This window comes from Typopeltis vanoorti, chromosome 11, assembly GCF_054136105.1.
Source record: "Typopeltis vanoorti isolate ZY-2024b chromosome 11, IOZ_Tvanoo_1.0, whole genome shotgun sequence".
NCBI lineage: Eukaryota > Metazoa > Arthropoda > Arachnida > Uropygi > Thelyphonidae > Typopeltis > Typopeltis vanoorti.
In genome coordinates, this window is record NC_143559.1 from 108,752,435 (window position 1) to 108,770,794 (window position 18,360).

Here is an 18,360-nt window from a genome sequence, read left to right on the forward strand (position 1 = left end):
CCTAGAATTCACTTGATTAAAACTTCAGTTCTACACAAAAGTAATTTTTTACTTGAAAGACTATATAATTAAGGTTGTGAAGCCCATATCTATAGACCAAAACTCAATAGGAACAACTATCTTAAACTTAGGTTTAAGGATTACTTAGGATGACTTCCCAAAATTGGGAAGTCATCCTAAGTAATCCTCCTCATGGATAAGTAATGCTCCTCATGGGTACCCCCAACTTCCTACACCCAATGTGTAGAATCACAACAAAACCATTCCCATCCCATATGTTAAGAGTACATCAGAAAAAATAGCCACAGTTCTATGCAAATATGATTTTCATGCCACTTTTAAACCTTTCGTTCGGCTAGCTGCCTTCGTATGTTCTCCTAAAGATCAACTTCATCCCCTTGCACATCCTGGAGTATAAAGTTCCCTCTTGCTGCAGTTTAGTCTACTTTGGACAGACTGATAACAGGCAGATGTTAACTGATCAGTAAATACCTGCCTTGCAGAACACAAAAATTACATCCATAAACACCTGTCAAGACCATGATCTGAATACACCTTTACATAGGATTAGATGGAGGAATAATCTCTATATAATATTATATAGAGATTATTATAGGTCTAACAGACTGTTTTTAGAATCAGCATCAGCTGTAAAGTGCCCTCCTAACCTCAATAAGTAACGATGCATTAATTTGCTCCCAAATATCTGGGAGACTGTCATTTTGAGACCTAATAATCTGCTTCTCCAAATTAACTTTGGTCATCTGGCACATAAAGGATGCCATGTAAGGACATTACTGGTTTTTCAGTTACAATTTGAATTGCTTTCCACAATTGTTTAGTTCAGTGCTATGTGCTTGTCACAGTTATAATTATGCTACGAAGATGCTGAGTTAGAAAAAGCAGTGAAATATTAGTTACTTTAATAAATGAATTTATTTTATATTCTCTTGGTTTTGCCTATACTGTGAAGCATTATTTTGAATAATCAACAACCTTTAAGCCTTTTCATATGTGCTCTTCAACTAAATGTGTAGAAATTCCTTCTTTCCCATCTATGGTACTAATGTACTACATTGTACAGGTTGTAATATACAATGGTCGATCAGCCTGTAATGTACAGGTTAGTCAACCTCTCGTGTTGAGATAAACATTAAAAAAAAAAAAAGAAATTACTTTGAAAGACTGTTAAATGAATCCAACAGGCAGAGCATTGTGGGAAATATTCAAGAAGAATGCATTTAGGAGTACATAATCAATACTTGGGATAGAAAGAGCCTTCAGAAACCTGAACACGGGAAGGATGATATTCCATCAGCAATGTTCATCATCATCAATCATCATCATCATCAAATTCCTGCCATGTACCCACAACGGGTGTACAGGATATGATAGTACTACATTAAAAAATTATATCATTACTAACTTCCTATCTACAATTTTCCTCCAAATCAGTCTGTTACTTGTCAAGACTCCAACATTATCAGATCTTATATTTCTATCATCTAAGTCACTTTGTACCATATCAATCCGCCTATATCTTGGTCCTCCTCTGGGTCGTTTTGTTGCCAACCTGGCAGAGAACACTTGTTTTGCTAATCTTTCCTCGCCAATTCTGTTTAGGTGACCACACCACCTGAGATTAGCTCTGCTAACGCATTCCTGGATGCTGACAATGGCAAGTTCTTTCCTAATATCCTCGTTTTTAATATGATATTGCCATTGATGCCATCTGTTCACGCCTATAATCTTTCTCAGGACTCTCATATCTGCAGTCTCTAGTCTTTGGTCAAGTGTTTTACTTCTGACCTAGCTCTCAGATCCATAAGTTAAAACTGGTTTGAAGACTATCTTGTATACAGCTAATTTAGTGTTGCAACTAATTTCTCTCTTATTCCATATGAATTTATTCAATTGACGTCCCCCCATACCAGCTTTGCTGATTCTGTTGTCTATTTCTATATTTAATTTACCATCTTCAGTAAAAATCTGACTAAATTGAATAGCTGTTGTAATAGATATGGAATAAAGGTCAGCAATAAAAAGACAAAGAAAATGAAAATAGGCAGAATCATTGAAAATGTTAGCTGTGTTGTGAATGTTTTACTTGTTCCAGAGATTCTCCATTCACTACACAGCTGACATTTTCAATGATTCTGCCTATTTTCATTGTCTTTGTCTTTTTATTGCTGACCTTCATACCATATCTATTACAACAGCTATTCAATTTAGTCAGAGAATCTTGCAGACTTGTAGCAGATTTATTTAGAAGTATAACATCATCCGCATAAAGCAAAGAGCTGACATTAACATCTCCAATTTTGATATCATGTTTAATACCACTTTCCTTCATAATGTGATCCATATAGATAATGAATAACTGAGGGGATAATGTACCTCCCTGTCTCACACCAGATTTAACATTAAACCATCTTCCTATACTTCCTTCAATTCAAACTGCTGACTTACAACTCAAATAAAGACTAAGTATTGCTTGATATAATGCTCCATTGGCACCATATAACTGCAGCGTATTGAATAGATTCTCTCCTGGCACCTTATCATATGCCTTTTCCAAATCGACAAAGCTTAAATACAGATCTTTGTTATATTCCCATGCTTTCTCGACTATTTGTCGTAAAGTGAAGATCTGATCCTGACAGCCTCTATTTGGCCTGAATCCAGCTTGTTCTTCACGACGCTTTTCTTCCACAATTCTTCCCTTTTTATATATGGGTACTATGAGAGCTCTACTCCAATCATCGGGAATTCGTCCCTCTGTCCAGTCTTTCTGAACGATGCAGTGCAGCCACTGTAAGACTCTTATACCACCATACTTCAGCATTTCTGGTCGAATATCATCTACTCCTGCTGCCTTTCCACATTTCAAGCCTTTGATGGCTTTTTCTACTTCAAGTATGGATATGTATTCCTGACTGCATGCCTGGTCAGTGTGTTTTACCACTGTGCTGTCATCACTACTTGTTTCATTTAGCAGTTTTTCAAAGTAATTACTCCATACTTCAAGGATATCTTTTTCTCCCGTTTTCATGTCACCTTTATCATCTCTAACTCCTTTTACAGCACTCTTTCCTCAATTCCTTCAACAACCTCCAGAATATTTTGCCACCTTCTTGATATTTATTTTCTATATTCTTGGCAAAGTCCTCCCATGACTTTTGTTTAGCTAGTTTTACACAGTGTTTAGCATTCTTGCATTTGTCTCTATATTATTTAAGAGCCCAAGCTGACTTATTTGACAGGAACTTTTGATATGCTTTCTTCTTTTCCTTCACTGCCTCTTTAACTTCCTGTGTCCACCAGGGAGTTCTGATTTTTTTATCCTTGCAGACAATTTCACCACATGCCTCTCTGGCAGGATCAATCAATGTTTTCTTCAGAGTTTGCCACTGAATCTCCAAGGTTTGATTCCTGTTCTCAAACTCTTTCATTTTTTCTTCAATAATCTTTGTGTATTTCTACAGTTCACATCTGAGAGCTGCTCAACTTTTATTCGCTTTAAAACTTTCTTACATGTTATTCTTTTCAATATGAAATTCAATTTTATCCTGCTCAAGACTAAATAATGATCACTTCCAATTTCAAATCCTCTGTACACTCTGGTGTCCTGCACCAGGGAGAAAACATCACTATCAACAATAACATAGTCAATGAGACTTTTCTTATTCCTAGCCTCTTCTCTCCATATGAATTTGTGCACATTTTTATGTTGGAACATGGTGTTAGCAATAACCAGTCCATGTCCTGAGCAGAAATCCAACAGATATTTGCCATTATTATTAGCTTTGCTCTTTTCTCCAAATTTTCCCAAAATATTTTTGTATGTCTCACAATCATTTCGTATTCTGCTATTTAGATCCCCAACAAGGACAAACTTTTTCTTTTTCATTGTGTCAGTTGCTTTTTGTAAAGCCTCAAAAAATTCCTCCACTTCAACCTTAGTTGAACCTTCTGTGGGACCATAGGCACAAATAAGTCTCATTGTCCAGTTTCCCATTCTCATATTTGCCCACATTACTCTACTTTAGACTGACTGCCATTCAAGAAGATTAGCCTCGTATTTTGCATTGAATACTATGGCTACTCCCTCTTTTCCTTGATTGTCATTGCCTGAATATAACATTTTGTATTTATTGCTCAGAAAGATCTCACCAGTTTTTGTCTTTTTTGTTTCAGTCACCCCTATTATATCGATCTGGTACTTATCTAATTCCTCAGCTAGCTCCATTTCTTTGCCATTCAGGCTTCTTAAGTTGATAGTACCGATCTTTAACTCTGGTGATGTTGAGTTGGGGTTTGTTTTCGGATTTGTTCCAGTAGCTGACTTTTCGCTGTTCGCCCTGGTTCCCTGGCAAAAACAATGGGGGCCTTGTTTATCCGGGCAATGCCCCAGCCGGCATGAAATTTTGTCATGTCGTACCATCATTTTTTATTTTAGGTTAACCAATAAGAATACAATTTGGTCGGCTAAATCCCAAATTGCCAGTCCATTGTTGTTCGTTCAGTATCCAAGTAGATACCCAACAGGGTGCACCACGAGAAGGTGAGGATTGGACATTAGGTCAGAAGCCCTGGTCGGTTCTCCGCATTCCTCTAAAGACTATGTGGAGGTCTCCTCTCAGTTATACAGCTTTGGGCCTTAAGTAATGTTAAAAAATACAATGTTTAAATATGTTAATAATTAATTAATCAGCAATGTTTAAATATGTAAATTTGCAAAGAATGATATTCTTATAGAAATGCTTAAAAATGTTCAAACCAAGTTTTAAAATGACTAATGAATAATTCCTGAATCCACTCAGAAGGTTGAATGCTGGATGATTGCAGTATGCTCCTTATAGTCTTCATCATCATGTGTATCAAGGATTTAGGCCTAGCATGGCCTGTTCCGGCCTTAGAAGTCATCGTTGAATCATTTAAGAGGACGTCCTGGTTTTCTTTTTCCTAATGGCTTGTACTTGAATGCTTGTTTTGGTAATCTTTCGTTTTCATTCTTTGAATGTGTTCCATCCATTTATGTTTATATTTTTTAATTTTTTCTATTACTGGTTCTTGGTTTAATTCTTTCATAATTTCTTCATTTCTTTTGTGATCAAATAGAGTATATACTTCACAGTTTTTCTCATAAACTTCATTTCTGCTGTTATTAATCTTTGTTTGTCTTTTTGTTTTATTCTCCAGATTTCACTTCCATGCATTAAGACTGGTAGGGCTAATGTATCGTATACTTTTAGTCTGGTTTGTTTTTCAACTAAGTTTGGTTTAAATATAGAGTTAATTACACCTGTTATTTTTAAATATTTTGCAATTTTTACGTTTTATCTTTTTCATTTTCATATGTGATCATACATCCTAGGTAGTTAAATTAACCTGTTCTAAGATCTTGTTATCTATTACTATTTTAGTTCTTGCTGGATCTTGTCCTTTAAAGGCCATAGTTTTTGATTTTTCTGTTGATATTATCAAACCATAATCTTTGGATATCTCATTTAGATCTAAAATAGCTTTCTGTAAGTTATCTTCAGAATTTTTATTATTATTATTATTTCAGGCAACTCCAAGGATTCGACAGACTCATTGAGGGAGGCCCTAGCATCATGTCAAGAACAACTATTCGACATTCATACAGTATCTATCCTACCTCACCTTGAACTCATTCACTGTCATAGCACCCACAACAGACTCTGGCAGCTTATTCCACTCATTCACCACTCTCCAAGTAAAAAACCTAGCTCTAACACCCCTGCTAACCACATTCTTGCCCAGCTTCCATGTATGGCCCATAGTCCTCCCACCACCAGTCCTATTCTCAAAAATATCGTCTGGATTAATCTTATAGAAATCCTTCAGTAATTTGAATGTCTCAATCATATCACCCCTTTTCTGCCTATCGACCAATTTTTGCAAACCACAAATTTTCAACCTGTTTTCATAAGGTTCATTCCACAGACCTGCTATCATCTTGGTCACTCGTCTCTGTATCCTCTCCACCTCCTCCCCATCAAGAAGAAACCCTGGCGGCCATATCTTGGCACAGTAGTCTAGATGGCATCTTATCAAGCCTCGATGCAGAGGAACAATAACTTGTTTGTCTCTGCTTGTTAAAGTATTTTTCAGAAGCCAAGTGATTTGATGAGCTGATTTAGCCACTTTTGTGATGTTCCACCTAAACTTTCAACTCCGTATCTACCAGTACTCCCAAATCTCTGGTCTCATCAATCTCCTGGAGTACGGTTCCACCAATGTGATATACTGATGCTAATCTTTTCACCCCAAAATGCATAACCTTACACTTTGCCATATTAAATTGACATCCATTAACCCTAGCCCAGTCCTCCAAACTATCCAAATCATCCTGTAAAATTTTGACATCCTGTGCACTCACAATTGCTCTACCCAACTTTGTGTCATCTGCGAACAAATGAACTGTTCCTCTCAGATCCTTTCCTATATCGTTAATGAGCAAATTGAAAAGTAGTATTCCAAGAACAGAACCCTGTGGCACACTCCAGTCACAAGCCGTATTTTGGACTCAACTCCTGAATAAACCAATCTCTGGTATCTCTCCATCAACCACCCTCATTGTAATTATTATTTGGTCGTCGGCAAAAAGGAGAGTGTTTAAGTTCACTATAGGAGAACGTTCAAAACGTTCAATTCCTTGATGTAAATTTTTATTCCATTTTATTATTATTTCATTTAAGTAGATATTAAAAAGAGTTGCTGAGAGGGGACATTCCTGTTGGATCCCTTGGTTTATCTCTCTCGTATATGATAGCTCATGATTTAATCTTATTTGTATTTGATTATTTTCATATATACTTGTGATAGCTTTTAGGATATTATTTGGTATTTGTCTTTCTTTTAATATGTTAAATAATATGTTTCTTTTAACTTTGTCGAATGCTTTTTCAAAGTCAATAAATGCAATATGTGTTTCTAAATTGTATTCTCTTCTTTTCTCTGTTATTAATTTTAGGCAAAAGGCTGGGTTTATACATGATTGCCCTTTTCTAAATCCATTCTGTACTTCTAAAATAAAGTTTTTGGAATATTTCATTAGTTTGCTATTTAAGATTCTGCTATATATTTTGTATCAGGAATTTAGCATACTGATACATCTATAGTTTTTAGAGTTATCTCTATAACCTTTTTTAAAGATAGGAATCACAATTGCTTTTTTCCATTCTATTGGGGGGGGGGATACCAGTTTAATAAATTTTATTTAAAAATAATAAGAGTCTTTCTTTGAATCTTATTTCTGCGTATTTATATAGTTCTGAACTTAGCTTATCTTCTCCAGGTGATTTTCCGTTTCTTGTTTCTTTCAGGCTGATTTCTAATTCTTCTTTAGTTATATCCTTTTCATTTTCGTTAATTGTTTGCCAGTTGTCTTTTTTTTTTAAATATTTGTCTGTTCACAATTCTGTGTAATAATTTAGCTCTTTATGGTACCCATTGTAAAAGAAGGGAAATAAAAGTGAACATTAGAATTATGGGGTAATTTTCATACTTATTGTTTCAAGTAAGATTTATGGAAGAATACCTGAGAAGAAGCTAAGAAAAATTGTGAAAGAGAAAGAATGAACAAGCTGGGCTGAATATGGTTAGAATCAGATTTTCACTTTAAAACTAAAGTTGAGAAATCATGGGAATATAATGAGCATCTGTATTTAATGCATTTTTGAAAATTATGGAGACAACTACTGTGTTTGAATAAAAACTTTAGTTTAATATAATTAAAATCTACATTCGATGTTTCGACCTTTATGTCAAGGTCATCTTCTGGAGCATAAAACTATACACAGGAAACAAGCTACACTACAATCAAACTGGTTTGTTAAAGATACTGACTAAACAGCCACAACAATTGTTGGCCTGACCTCTGGTGGGAAAAAAAAAAAATTCTACATCAACTCTAGAGTCCTATTATTAGTGTTATCTGTTGGTTGTAGAAATACATTTGGCGCAACTGGCTGGAATGTACAAGTATAATCATGATGTTAATATATGTATATAGATGGATACTTGTTGTTGTGCCCAATGTATTTCTATAACCAACAGATAACACTAATAATAGGACTCTAGCATTAATGTATAATTTTTTTTTTTTTTTTCACCGGAGGTCAGGCCAACAATTGTTGTAGCGGTTGGTCAGTATCTTTAACAAATCAGTTTGATTGTAGTGTAGCTTGTTTCCTGTGTATAGTTTTATGCTCCAGAAGATGACTTTGACATAAAGGTCAAAATGTCGAATGTAGATTTTAGTTATATTAAACTAAAGTTTTTATTCAAACATGGTAGTTGTCTCCATAATTTTCAAAAATGCATTCAGATCACCGTATAAGTTTAAAAGAAAGGATCTGTATTTAAGATTTGTAGACCTGGAAATAGCATATGACAAGATGGCAAGAGAAAAGTGAAAAGTTGCTCTGAAAACACTGCACTCATGTGGTGTAAATGGGATGTTATATCAAGCAATACATAGCCTACATTTTAAGTTAAGTCAACATTTAAAATTGAAGATAGAGGAATCTGGTTTTTGATGTAAAATCAGGTGTAAGACAAGAGTGCACACTGTCTCCACTCTTGTTCATCATCAATATAGATCAACATTATGCATTGAACTAGATATCGAGATTATAGATTTTAATCTTAGTTCTTTACAATCATCTCCATGATCTTTGGACCCTCATGAGATGATAGATAGAAATTTTTTACAAAAGGTATAGAAAATGGCTAAAATATTGTTTTAATCAAGGATATGACTAATATCCATTAATTGTACTCCATATGTAAATGATGCTAAGGATACATAGAATGCAGATCTTAGAAGAATTTGAGATGAAAGAATGTTGATTGAATTAGATGTTAATAAGGCTGTGGGAATGGATGACATAGCACCATTTACTTTTAAGCAATGTGCAAAAAAGTTAGCTACGCCCTTGAACTGAAAGTCTTGCAGTAGAAAAGTTATAATATGATAATACCATTCCATAAACATGATTATAGGACAGAGATTTCCAATTATAGATCAGTCTGTATATCTGCAGTTGTAGTCAAGGTTATGGAAATAGGTTAGGAAGAGAACATGGAATTGGCTTAATGGACATTAGATTCTTTATGATGATCAGTGTGGGTATATAAAGAATAAATCTTGTTTTAGCAATCTTCTTGCATTTTATAATGTGGTGAGGAATGTGTTGGATAAGGGAGATTTGTGTACAGTGATATTCTTGAACTTTGCAAAAGCATTTGCAAAGCCCAGGTAACCTAATAGATTAGTTACATGGATTGGAGATTGATTCTCTGAACAATACTAGCAAGTTGTTTATGTAGAAACAGTATCTCAGAGAAAAAGGAGGGTAGCCAGTGGCATATCTCAGTGTTCCTCTGGACTCCTGCTGTTTAATTTATTTGTTAAGGATATTTCATAGATTGACTGGGAATCTTCAGTTGCTTGTTGATGAGGCACAGTTGGGGAGAATTATAAGGTGCACGGCTGATGTTTATTCTCTCCAGGAAGGTTTGAATAAACTTTTGACTTAGACAAAGGAGTAGAGTTGTAGTGTTAATAGTAATAATAATGTTGCATTTTGAAATGCAGAGATTTATACTGTATTGATGGAGTGCTTAAGAAAGTGGATGAGATTCACGATCTGGGGATGATGGTTGATGGTGGACTGAAGTTTATTATTATTATTATTTGTCACCTTCAGGGAGTCCAAAGACTCATAGAGGGAGGGCAATTACTCTACAACTCTGTCTCCATCACTCACAATCCACCAACTGACTGCAACTACACCAATGCCATCTATCACCGACCACCATACCAATATTTCCGCAGACAATCACAAACATCCATACCCATGGCAGGATTCGAACCTGCAGCCTTTTGGCTGGGTAACAGATATGCTAACCACTCGGCCAGCCAGGCTGGCAAAAATGTAAGGTCTCACTGAGACTTGAACTCAGATTGTTGGATTCAGAGTCCAGAGTGCTAACCATTACACTTTTGCAAGTGTTACAAAGACTGCACATTTCTTTGTGTATATAACTTATAAATATGTATATAACAGGAGTACACTGACTTATAGAGATAAGGAGATGGTATTGTTACTATATAAAGCACTGTTGTGCTCATATTTGGTCACCTAGTTTTCAGTGATGTAGAAACATTAGAGAAAGTCAAGAGATGAGTAACTAAGGCAATATCATAAATAACATTATGGAAAGAGGTTAAAGGAATGTAAATTACTTTTCAGAGTTCAGATATTGCCTTAGTTACTCATTTCTTGGCTTTCTCTAATGTTTTAATTTTAATAATTAAATTTTAATTTTAATGTTAGCTCTAAAAAGTTAACCTCTTATTAAGGAAATATAAATTACAGAGTTTGGTGGATAGGAGGAAAAGAGATGATATGATAGACATGTTTAAGTTAGTGTGGAGATTTTAATGGATTAATACAAAGGGAGTTATAAGTATAGAGTAGACGGTGAAAGTGAAGGAAGAAGAGGCCATCCCTGGAAGAACGTAGGATTTTTGTATACAGAATTGTAGGTGAATGGAACACATAATTAGAATGTGTTGTGAATGCAGAGAATGTTAAGGCTTTTACTGTTCAACATGATAAATATGTTATTGTTGAGTGATCATTCCATGAATTTTCTGATTCCATTGAGGTTGAACGTGTGGACAGACTTATGTGTTCATCGAACATGTTGTTTATTATTTTAACGGTATAACAGAACACAGAAACTAAGTAAATAATTAATTTATTGACTTGATGCTGATATTTCGCTGGTATTATAACCAGCATCTTCAGAGCACAAAAACACTGTTTGTCTATTTTGGTTAAGTACACCATGTTGTTTTAGTCTCGCGTATTGTGACAAACAGTGTTTTTGTGCTCTGAAGATGCTGGTTATAATACCAGCGAAATATCAGCATCAAGTCAATAAATTAATTATTTACTTAGTTTCTGTGTTCTGTTATACCGTTAAAATAATAAACTCCATTGAGGTTGGTTTGATAATAATAATATTTAAAATAATTTCAGATCTTAAATTCAGTTTTTACATTTGCTCATTTTTATTTATTTAATTTGCTGTTTTAGTGCCACCTGTATGTACAGATGATCACCAGTGTCCAGCAGGATTAGTTTGTGAAAATAGACGATGCAGACGTAAGTATGATTGATATCTAAAAAATTCCACCCAAAAGCAATGCTGCAAATTTTATGTATGTGCTTTGAATTCCTTACCTATTAAAAATTAGGTCTGTTACTAATAAGAAAATAAACCAATAATCAAAATAAAATAGCCAGGCTTTTATGGTAATGAAGTTCCCCCTGTATTCCATAAGCTAAAAATTAAGTTAAAGAATAAAAAAAAAATTAAATTTAAATGCTAAATTAAAATAACATCATCATCATCAAATTCCTGATATGTACTCTTGTGGGGGGGAGGATAATTATGATAGTACTACATGAAAAAGTTGCACCATTACTAACTTCTGATCAACAATTTTCTTCCAAATTAATCTGTTATCTGTCAAGATTCTGATATTATCAGATCATATATTTCTGTCTTTTATATTCAGTTATATTCAGTTGCAAACAAATGAATATCCCCATCCAAATCTTTGCCAATATCATTAACATACAGGTTAAACATCGGTGGCTCTAAAATAGACCCCTGAGGCACACCTCTAGTGACTTTCCTCTTTCAGCATATTGCCTCCCCCCCATTCACAACTTGCTGATACCTATCAGATAGCCAGTCTCTGATCCAATGCACTAATCTAATATCCAACTCCATCCACTCTAGTTTGACTATCAACTTATCATGCAGTTATCAATCAAAAGCCTTTGCATAGATTTGTTAAATCCATGCTGTCCATCAAAGATAATACCATTGTTGTCAACCCAATTCTGGATTCTAGTTCTCACCAGCTCTTCTCCAACACTTTAACCACATCTGACACATAGATAGGCCTATGATTTGATGCTTGAGTTCTATCACTTCCCTCATGAAGCGGCATAATCTTGCCTTCTTTCCATTCTTTTGGAACTTGACCGAGTGCAAGACTCATATTAAAAAAATATGTCAAGGCAGATGTCAACTCCCTGGCACATTCCTTCAGAATACGTACTGATATATTATCATGTTCTACAACTTTATTAACATCAAGTTTGCTCAATTCCCCATATACCTCTTGCTCACTTACAGTCAATCTCTCCTCATCATCAACTGCTCTCAAGCTCTCTAAGTTGTCTTTGCTATTCATTACATTAAAATCATTATCTTATTCATTACATATTGTACAAACACTGCATTAAAATGAAGATCAGTTATAAGATTTATAATTGACCACTACTGACTACATCTTGCATTACATCTTGCATCTCTCTGTTGCATCACATTATATCTAGTGCAACTGCAGATGATTACTTCGTGTACTACGGACAAAGTATTAATTATGTATGCATTTGAACTTTTTTATTTTATTGTCAACACTCTAGCATAGTATGGACATTAAGGAATGTAGGAAAAAAAAAAGATAGGACTTGAAGAAGATGAATAGGATAGTTGTAAAAGGGATGAACTTAAGCAGTTTGTTCCTGTGAAGCACAGGTTATGGAAGGAGGTGGTGTACAATTGCACAAAAAGTATAAAGCCCAAACTAGGAAAATGATTAGTACAGTAAACAGAAAAAAAAATAGTGAAGCTGAAGTATGAAAAACACTCTAAGGCAAGTGAAAGGAAGTCTCAGGGAATTTTTCTTTTGGAGTTAGTAATATAATGCTGGAGATGGTAATATAATACTTGGCAGAGCACCTAGGGTTACTATTCAGTGATTTCTTTGTCAGAGTATTTGGTGGATATGATGATATTATTACTGTGGGAAATAAGAACAAGGAGTTAATTCCTGTAAATTGTGTAAGGATGTAATGAGAAAAATGACAGTAGTTTTTTTTTTGGATAACAAGTAATAAATGAGTGGAATGCACTGGCTGAGGAAGTGTGCATGCACAGTCATGGAATGAATTTAAAGTGTGTATTATAGATACTGTAGTAGTTAGTTAGTTGTAGATATCTGCAAGGAGTAGAATCTTTTTACTCTATTGTGTCAAAAGACTCAGTAGAGTCGAATGACTTCGAGATTTGAGACACTATGACTCCAATTTTAATAATAATAATAACATATGCATGTTTGCTTAAGGTGTGTTGTGTTGGATGGATATGACCATATTATTTAATCCAACCAAACATAACTGCTTTTTTCATTTCTCTAACAGCACGTTGCAATGGTGAAAGTGACTGTGCTCAGAGAGAAGTTTGTATCAATGGTCACTGTATGCTTGGTTGTAAAGATGATCCAGATTGTTTACCTGGTGAAATATGTGTTGCCAATCAGTGCATTGGTAAGTTCTGCTTTTAATTGTATTAATTTTTATTTATTAAGATTTAATGAATTTGAAACAGTTGCTTAATTGTGTGATGAATTAGCTGGTGTGATGTGGAGATAGTGGGATGTTTAAAACTTTTATTAATCCATTTGAAGAATTAATTTTTCAGCCAACTAACCTAACTCCAATCCTGTGAATAGTTTGAAATTAGCAACATAAATAGATGTTTAGAATGAAGATAAAACACATAACATTGTAAAAATTAACATGACACTCTTTAATAATCATTTCCCTCAAAAGTAATGCATTTTTCAAACTTGGAACAAACATCACCTTACTTACTTGAAAAATTTTTCAAAGAAATATCCAATGAAGTTTCAAAAGCAACTGAGCATTCAGTTTCACAGGCTGTGTGAAACTTAACTCTCACAGGCTGTGTGAAACTGAACTCAGGTATCTTCAAAATACTCTTTTTAGCCTGTTACTTAACTTACTTACTTATCCTCTTCACTAACTGCTCAGCATAGGACCTCAATCATTGTTCTCCATTGGAGGTTTTGCTTCTTTCTTGATCTCATTCCAGGATTTTCTCAGTTGTGTCATCTCTGCTTTGATTTCTCTCCTCCAGTCATCTTGGGGCATCCCTTTCAGCGTTTGTGTGGGTTCCATTCCATGATTGTGTTTGTTATATCCTTATCTGGATTTCTGATTGCGTGGCTTATCTACTTTCATTTTCTTTTCATTATTTCTGTTTTGATGTCAAATTGATTTGTTGTGTTCAATTTGTTCTTTACTTGTCTTTTTATCCTTATTCATTTTATTTCTCTCCTTTTCCTAATTTAATAGTATTGTTTTATCTTTTATCCAATTTTTCTAAATCTCTCATGTTTTCCTAGTATTTCTTCAACTGTTATAAGTGTTTTATATTTTGCCATTTTCTTCTATATATCCATTTTTTTCTTCGCCTTATTGATTCATATTTGTTTTTGATTGTATGAGTAGAGTTTTCTGTAATATCCTTATTTTTTCAGTTTATTTATATTGTACCAGTCTCTTTTGCTCCTTGATTTAAATATCTTTTTTTTTTTAGTTTCATTTTTATCTTTGCCACCACCAGTGTATGCATCTGCTCCTATTCATGCTCTCACATCCTGTAAGGAGGATCTCCATGCTTTATTTATGGTTATATGATCTATTTGGTTTTTATTCTTTCCAGGTTTGTTTATGTATATTCTTATGTTGAAACATTGTACCTCCTATGATTAAATTGTTAAATGGGCAGAAGTCCTTGAATAATATTTAATTTTCATTTCCTAGTCCTTCTTTTCCCATCATTATTTCATATCTCCTGTTGTCTTTGCCTACCTTTGCATTTGTATCTCCCAGAAGTACAATCTCTTTTGTCTGCTCTTGTCTAACTCTCTCTGTAGAAGGTCATAAAAGACTTATTTTTCTTCCCAGTCAGCAGTGTTTGTAGGACACAGATTTTTTGTATTTTGTATCTGATTTTGAACTTTGCTTTTATTATTCTTTCTGATACTGGGTTCCATTCCAATAGTGGAATGGAACCCAGTATCAGATTCCATTCCACTGCCATCATCATAGCAACAACCCTTCTATGTTCTTCATCCTTGGGGTTTTCAGAATATATAATATTCTTTCAGTAAATTATGGAAACTATGTTAGGAATAATTACTGAAGTAGTTATTCCTAACATGGTTGTAGTCTCCATCATTTACTGAAATGAATGCTGATCACCATATAATATAACACTTAAAGGAAAAGAATATATGATATATTTGTTGATGTTAGTTCTGATTCCTCCGGTTCCATTCCATTTGGTTTTCTGCTTGTACATTTTATTACTTAATCCCAGGATTTGTATTTTGTATCTATCCATTTCCTCTGCTATTTGATATGTTTTCCCAGATTGATATATTTTTCTGATTTTCCGACATCCAATTTTGGTTGTAGATTTGGGTGTGAAAATGTCTTTTCCAAGAGCCTTCTGCTTGTTGATTTCTCTAAAGAGAGCTTTCACCAAACTACATCATTTCCTCTGAAATTCTTCAGCAGAACTAGTCCAGTTTCTCTCACTACATGAAATTTCTATATTGGAAGATATTTGATGTATTGTGGTTGTTGGCTACAAGTAGAGCCCTCCTCCTTTCTCATCCAGGCTTGGGACCAGCAATGGTGGAGTTAGCCTGTTATTAAAAAACATATTAAGCATGTTTTTATGTTTAGGTGGATGTTAACAGATCTTCTTAACTGTGTATAGTAGGCCAAGTTACAGGTGTATTGGAAACTGTATACACTACATGATGTATTAGTGGATGAAATTTGTCCTTAGGAGAATGGATAAAGGTAACTATTTGGATGTGAAGTTTATGCATGGCATGGAGATTGTTTTTGTGAAACACTTTGGCTTTTCAGGTGTACCTTAGATATATGGGATGCAAATAATTTTCTTGTGATCTCATTTCAGATGAAGGCATGTGGTATTTGATATATTTTGTGTGGGTATGTATTTTTGTAGCTGTTGTGACAGAGTTGTGACAAAGGTAATTGAGTTCTTTGGTAAGAGCTGTATCATTAGAACAGATATCCCTTGCCCTGTAAGTGTTTTAAGGATGTTGAACTGTATTGTTGGACCAATGATGTACTGGATGCTGGTGTGACTTCAAGTCTCCTAACACTAATAATTTCCTGCATCCACTTGCTGATTCAGTCATTTCTCTGATATCTTCAAAGTACTCTTCCTTTTCATTGAGTTAGGCATCTTCACATGGGGCATAGTTTCAATATTTAAAAATTCCAATCCATTTTCTTCAAGAATTACTTTTAAAAATTTTCATGTACTTTTTCCCAACGTTTTACTTGCATTCTTCCATTTGCTTTTTATGAGGATAGATACTCAGGCTTTAGCCCTTCTGCTTTTATGCATGCCACTTCATATGCATATATTTACCCAACATTCCAAAATATTGGGTTAATATATGTTAAGTATGTTGTCTGCCAAGAGTAAAGAGTCATACCTACCAAATCCAGGAATTAAGTCAGAAATAAAATGCCCCTAGCACTCGAATACCTCTAATAACATCTAGTCAGAGAGAGATGAAGTAGAAGCTAAAAGAAAGGAGACTGACTCAAAGTAAATGGAAGAAGAGACCAGGTCTAGCTAGAGAACCATAGTCAAGTCACTTCCCTTGCTATCCAGTTGATAGCCCTCTTTAGTCCTGTTGGTCCACAGATCCTCATTCAAAATATTTGGCCCACCCCACCATATCTGGTGGGATCTCCCAATCTGTCAATCAGGGGATGTGCTCTTTAGGAGTTACAGAGTTCTTCAAGAGTAGTTAGTTCATTTTGAATGAAGAATTATGTCATACACAAACTCATTTTATTTAGGTTTATATGGTTCAGTATAAAGAGGTAGTGGTCTTTGAGAGCTCCTGATAAGATGTGTTATTTTAAGTTATAATTGACAGATTTACTTGATTATTATGTAGTTTTGTTTGCTTTGCATATTTTAGTGTGTCTGTTTGTGGGTTTTTGGTGTTTCAATTATTAATTTGATAAAGTGTGATAGAAGTGAGTATGGCTTCCATAAAAAGGAAAATGGCGACTAGTAATAATGGTTCACCATCTTTATTCAATAACTGTAATATAAAGGAGATTATTCAGTGTACTATCTGCGAAATGTACGCTTTGCGGAGTGCAGTTGGTGTATGGTTAGATGATAATAAAGGAGTGAATGTGTGTAGAAAATGTAAGGAAAATGAGGAATTAAAGTGTATTTCAGGTCGTGAGTGTGATATTTTTGTCAAACTTCAGAATGAAGAAAATAGTGATATTACAAGAAATGGCGAGGTTGTACCAGAGAACTGTGAGGGCATGAATGTAGAAAGTGTGAATGATGGTATTAATACAGAGCAAATTAATGGTTTAACAGAAAATAAAAAAGATGAGAGAGCCTGTGTGTGTAGCTCAGTGGATGTGGTGTTTGCCAACCACCATGCTTGGCCGCACGAAGGAAGACTTGGTTTCGAGTCTAGTCGGTGACTAGAGGAAATTTTTCTAAGCCTTTTTTCGACCGGTTCCCGAATTAGTCGATCTCTGGCACGGGCAAGCAGCTTTTTCCTCCCTAAAACTCGGGTTTTTCGTCCTGTAAACTCAAGAAAATCGACCGTAGAACCCACATTATTTCAGACATTAAATATATTGTGTTAGGGTTAGGGACCACAAGATGGCAGCACATTTGAGCCATCTCTCTTCACTGAGTACCGCTTAATTAGTGATAGCCTTGGGCCATCTATGTCTGATTGGTACCAGTGGAGATTGAACTGCCCACTCAGTCTCCAAAAGTTAGATGGGGCTAAATGGCCTCGCCTACTCCCCTTATACAGGGAATAAAAAGGCGTAAGCTGATTTTTTTTTTTTTTTAAAAAAGATGAGATAGGAGATAGATGCTATGAGTGAGATCACATTGTTGACCGGAGCGATACAAAGAGCAAAGCGGCAGCTAGAACATATGAACAAAAGTCTACTGAGTGTACCAGCCAATAATAAAAAGTATGATAGGAAAAATAAGAGTATGAGTGTGAACTTAAACAAAATGAAGGAGAGAGTGCTGTATGGAGATTTGTTAGTACGAGGTGTGTTAGTAGAGGATTTGACAAAATAGTACCAACCTGGTGCAACCATCAAGGACGTAACTGAGTCTATTAGAGAGCAAAAGGAAAGGGTGAAAGAAATGATTGTTGTGGCAGGTACGAATGATTTGAAAGGAGATAAAATGGAAATGATAGAGGACCTGAATGAATTGTTTGGGGTGGCAAAAGAAAAGAGTGAGAGAGTTAGGATCATTATTCTTTTGCTGCGGTATGACAATGAAGTGTTTAAAAGGAGGGCCATAATTGCAAAT

At 34.8% G+C, this 18,360-nt stretch overlaps 1 protein-coding gene across 1 annotated transcript in view; it reads left to right on the top strand.

Moving 5' to 3' along the window:
* The window catches only part of LOC150101923 (uncharacterized), a 1,001,066-nt gene that overhangs the window by 610,391 nt on the left and 372,315 nt on the right, over window positions 1-18,360 (top strand). The window contains exons 87-88 of the mRNA XM_090399931.1: window positions 11,139-11,207; window positions 13,323-13,448. Coding sequence (XP_090256057.1) covers window positions 11,139-11,207; window positions 13,323-13,448 — 195 coding nt within the window. The remainder of the gene's footprint in view (window positions 1-11,138; window positions 11,208-13,322; window positions 13,449-18,360) is intronic.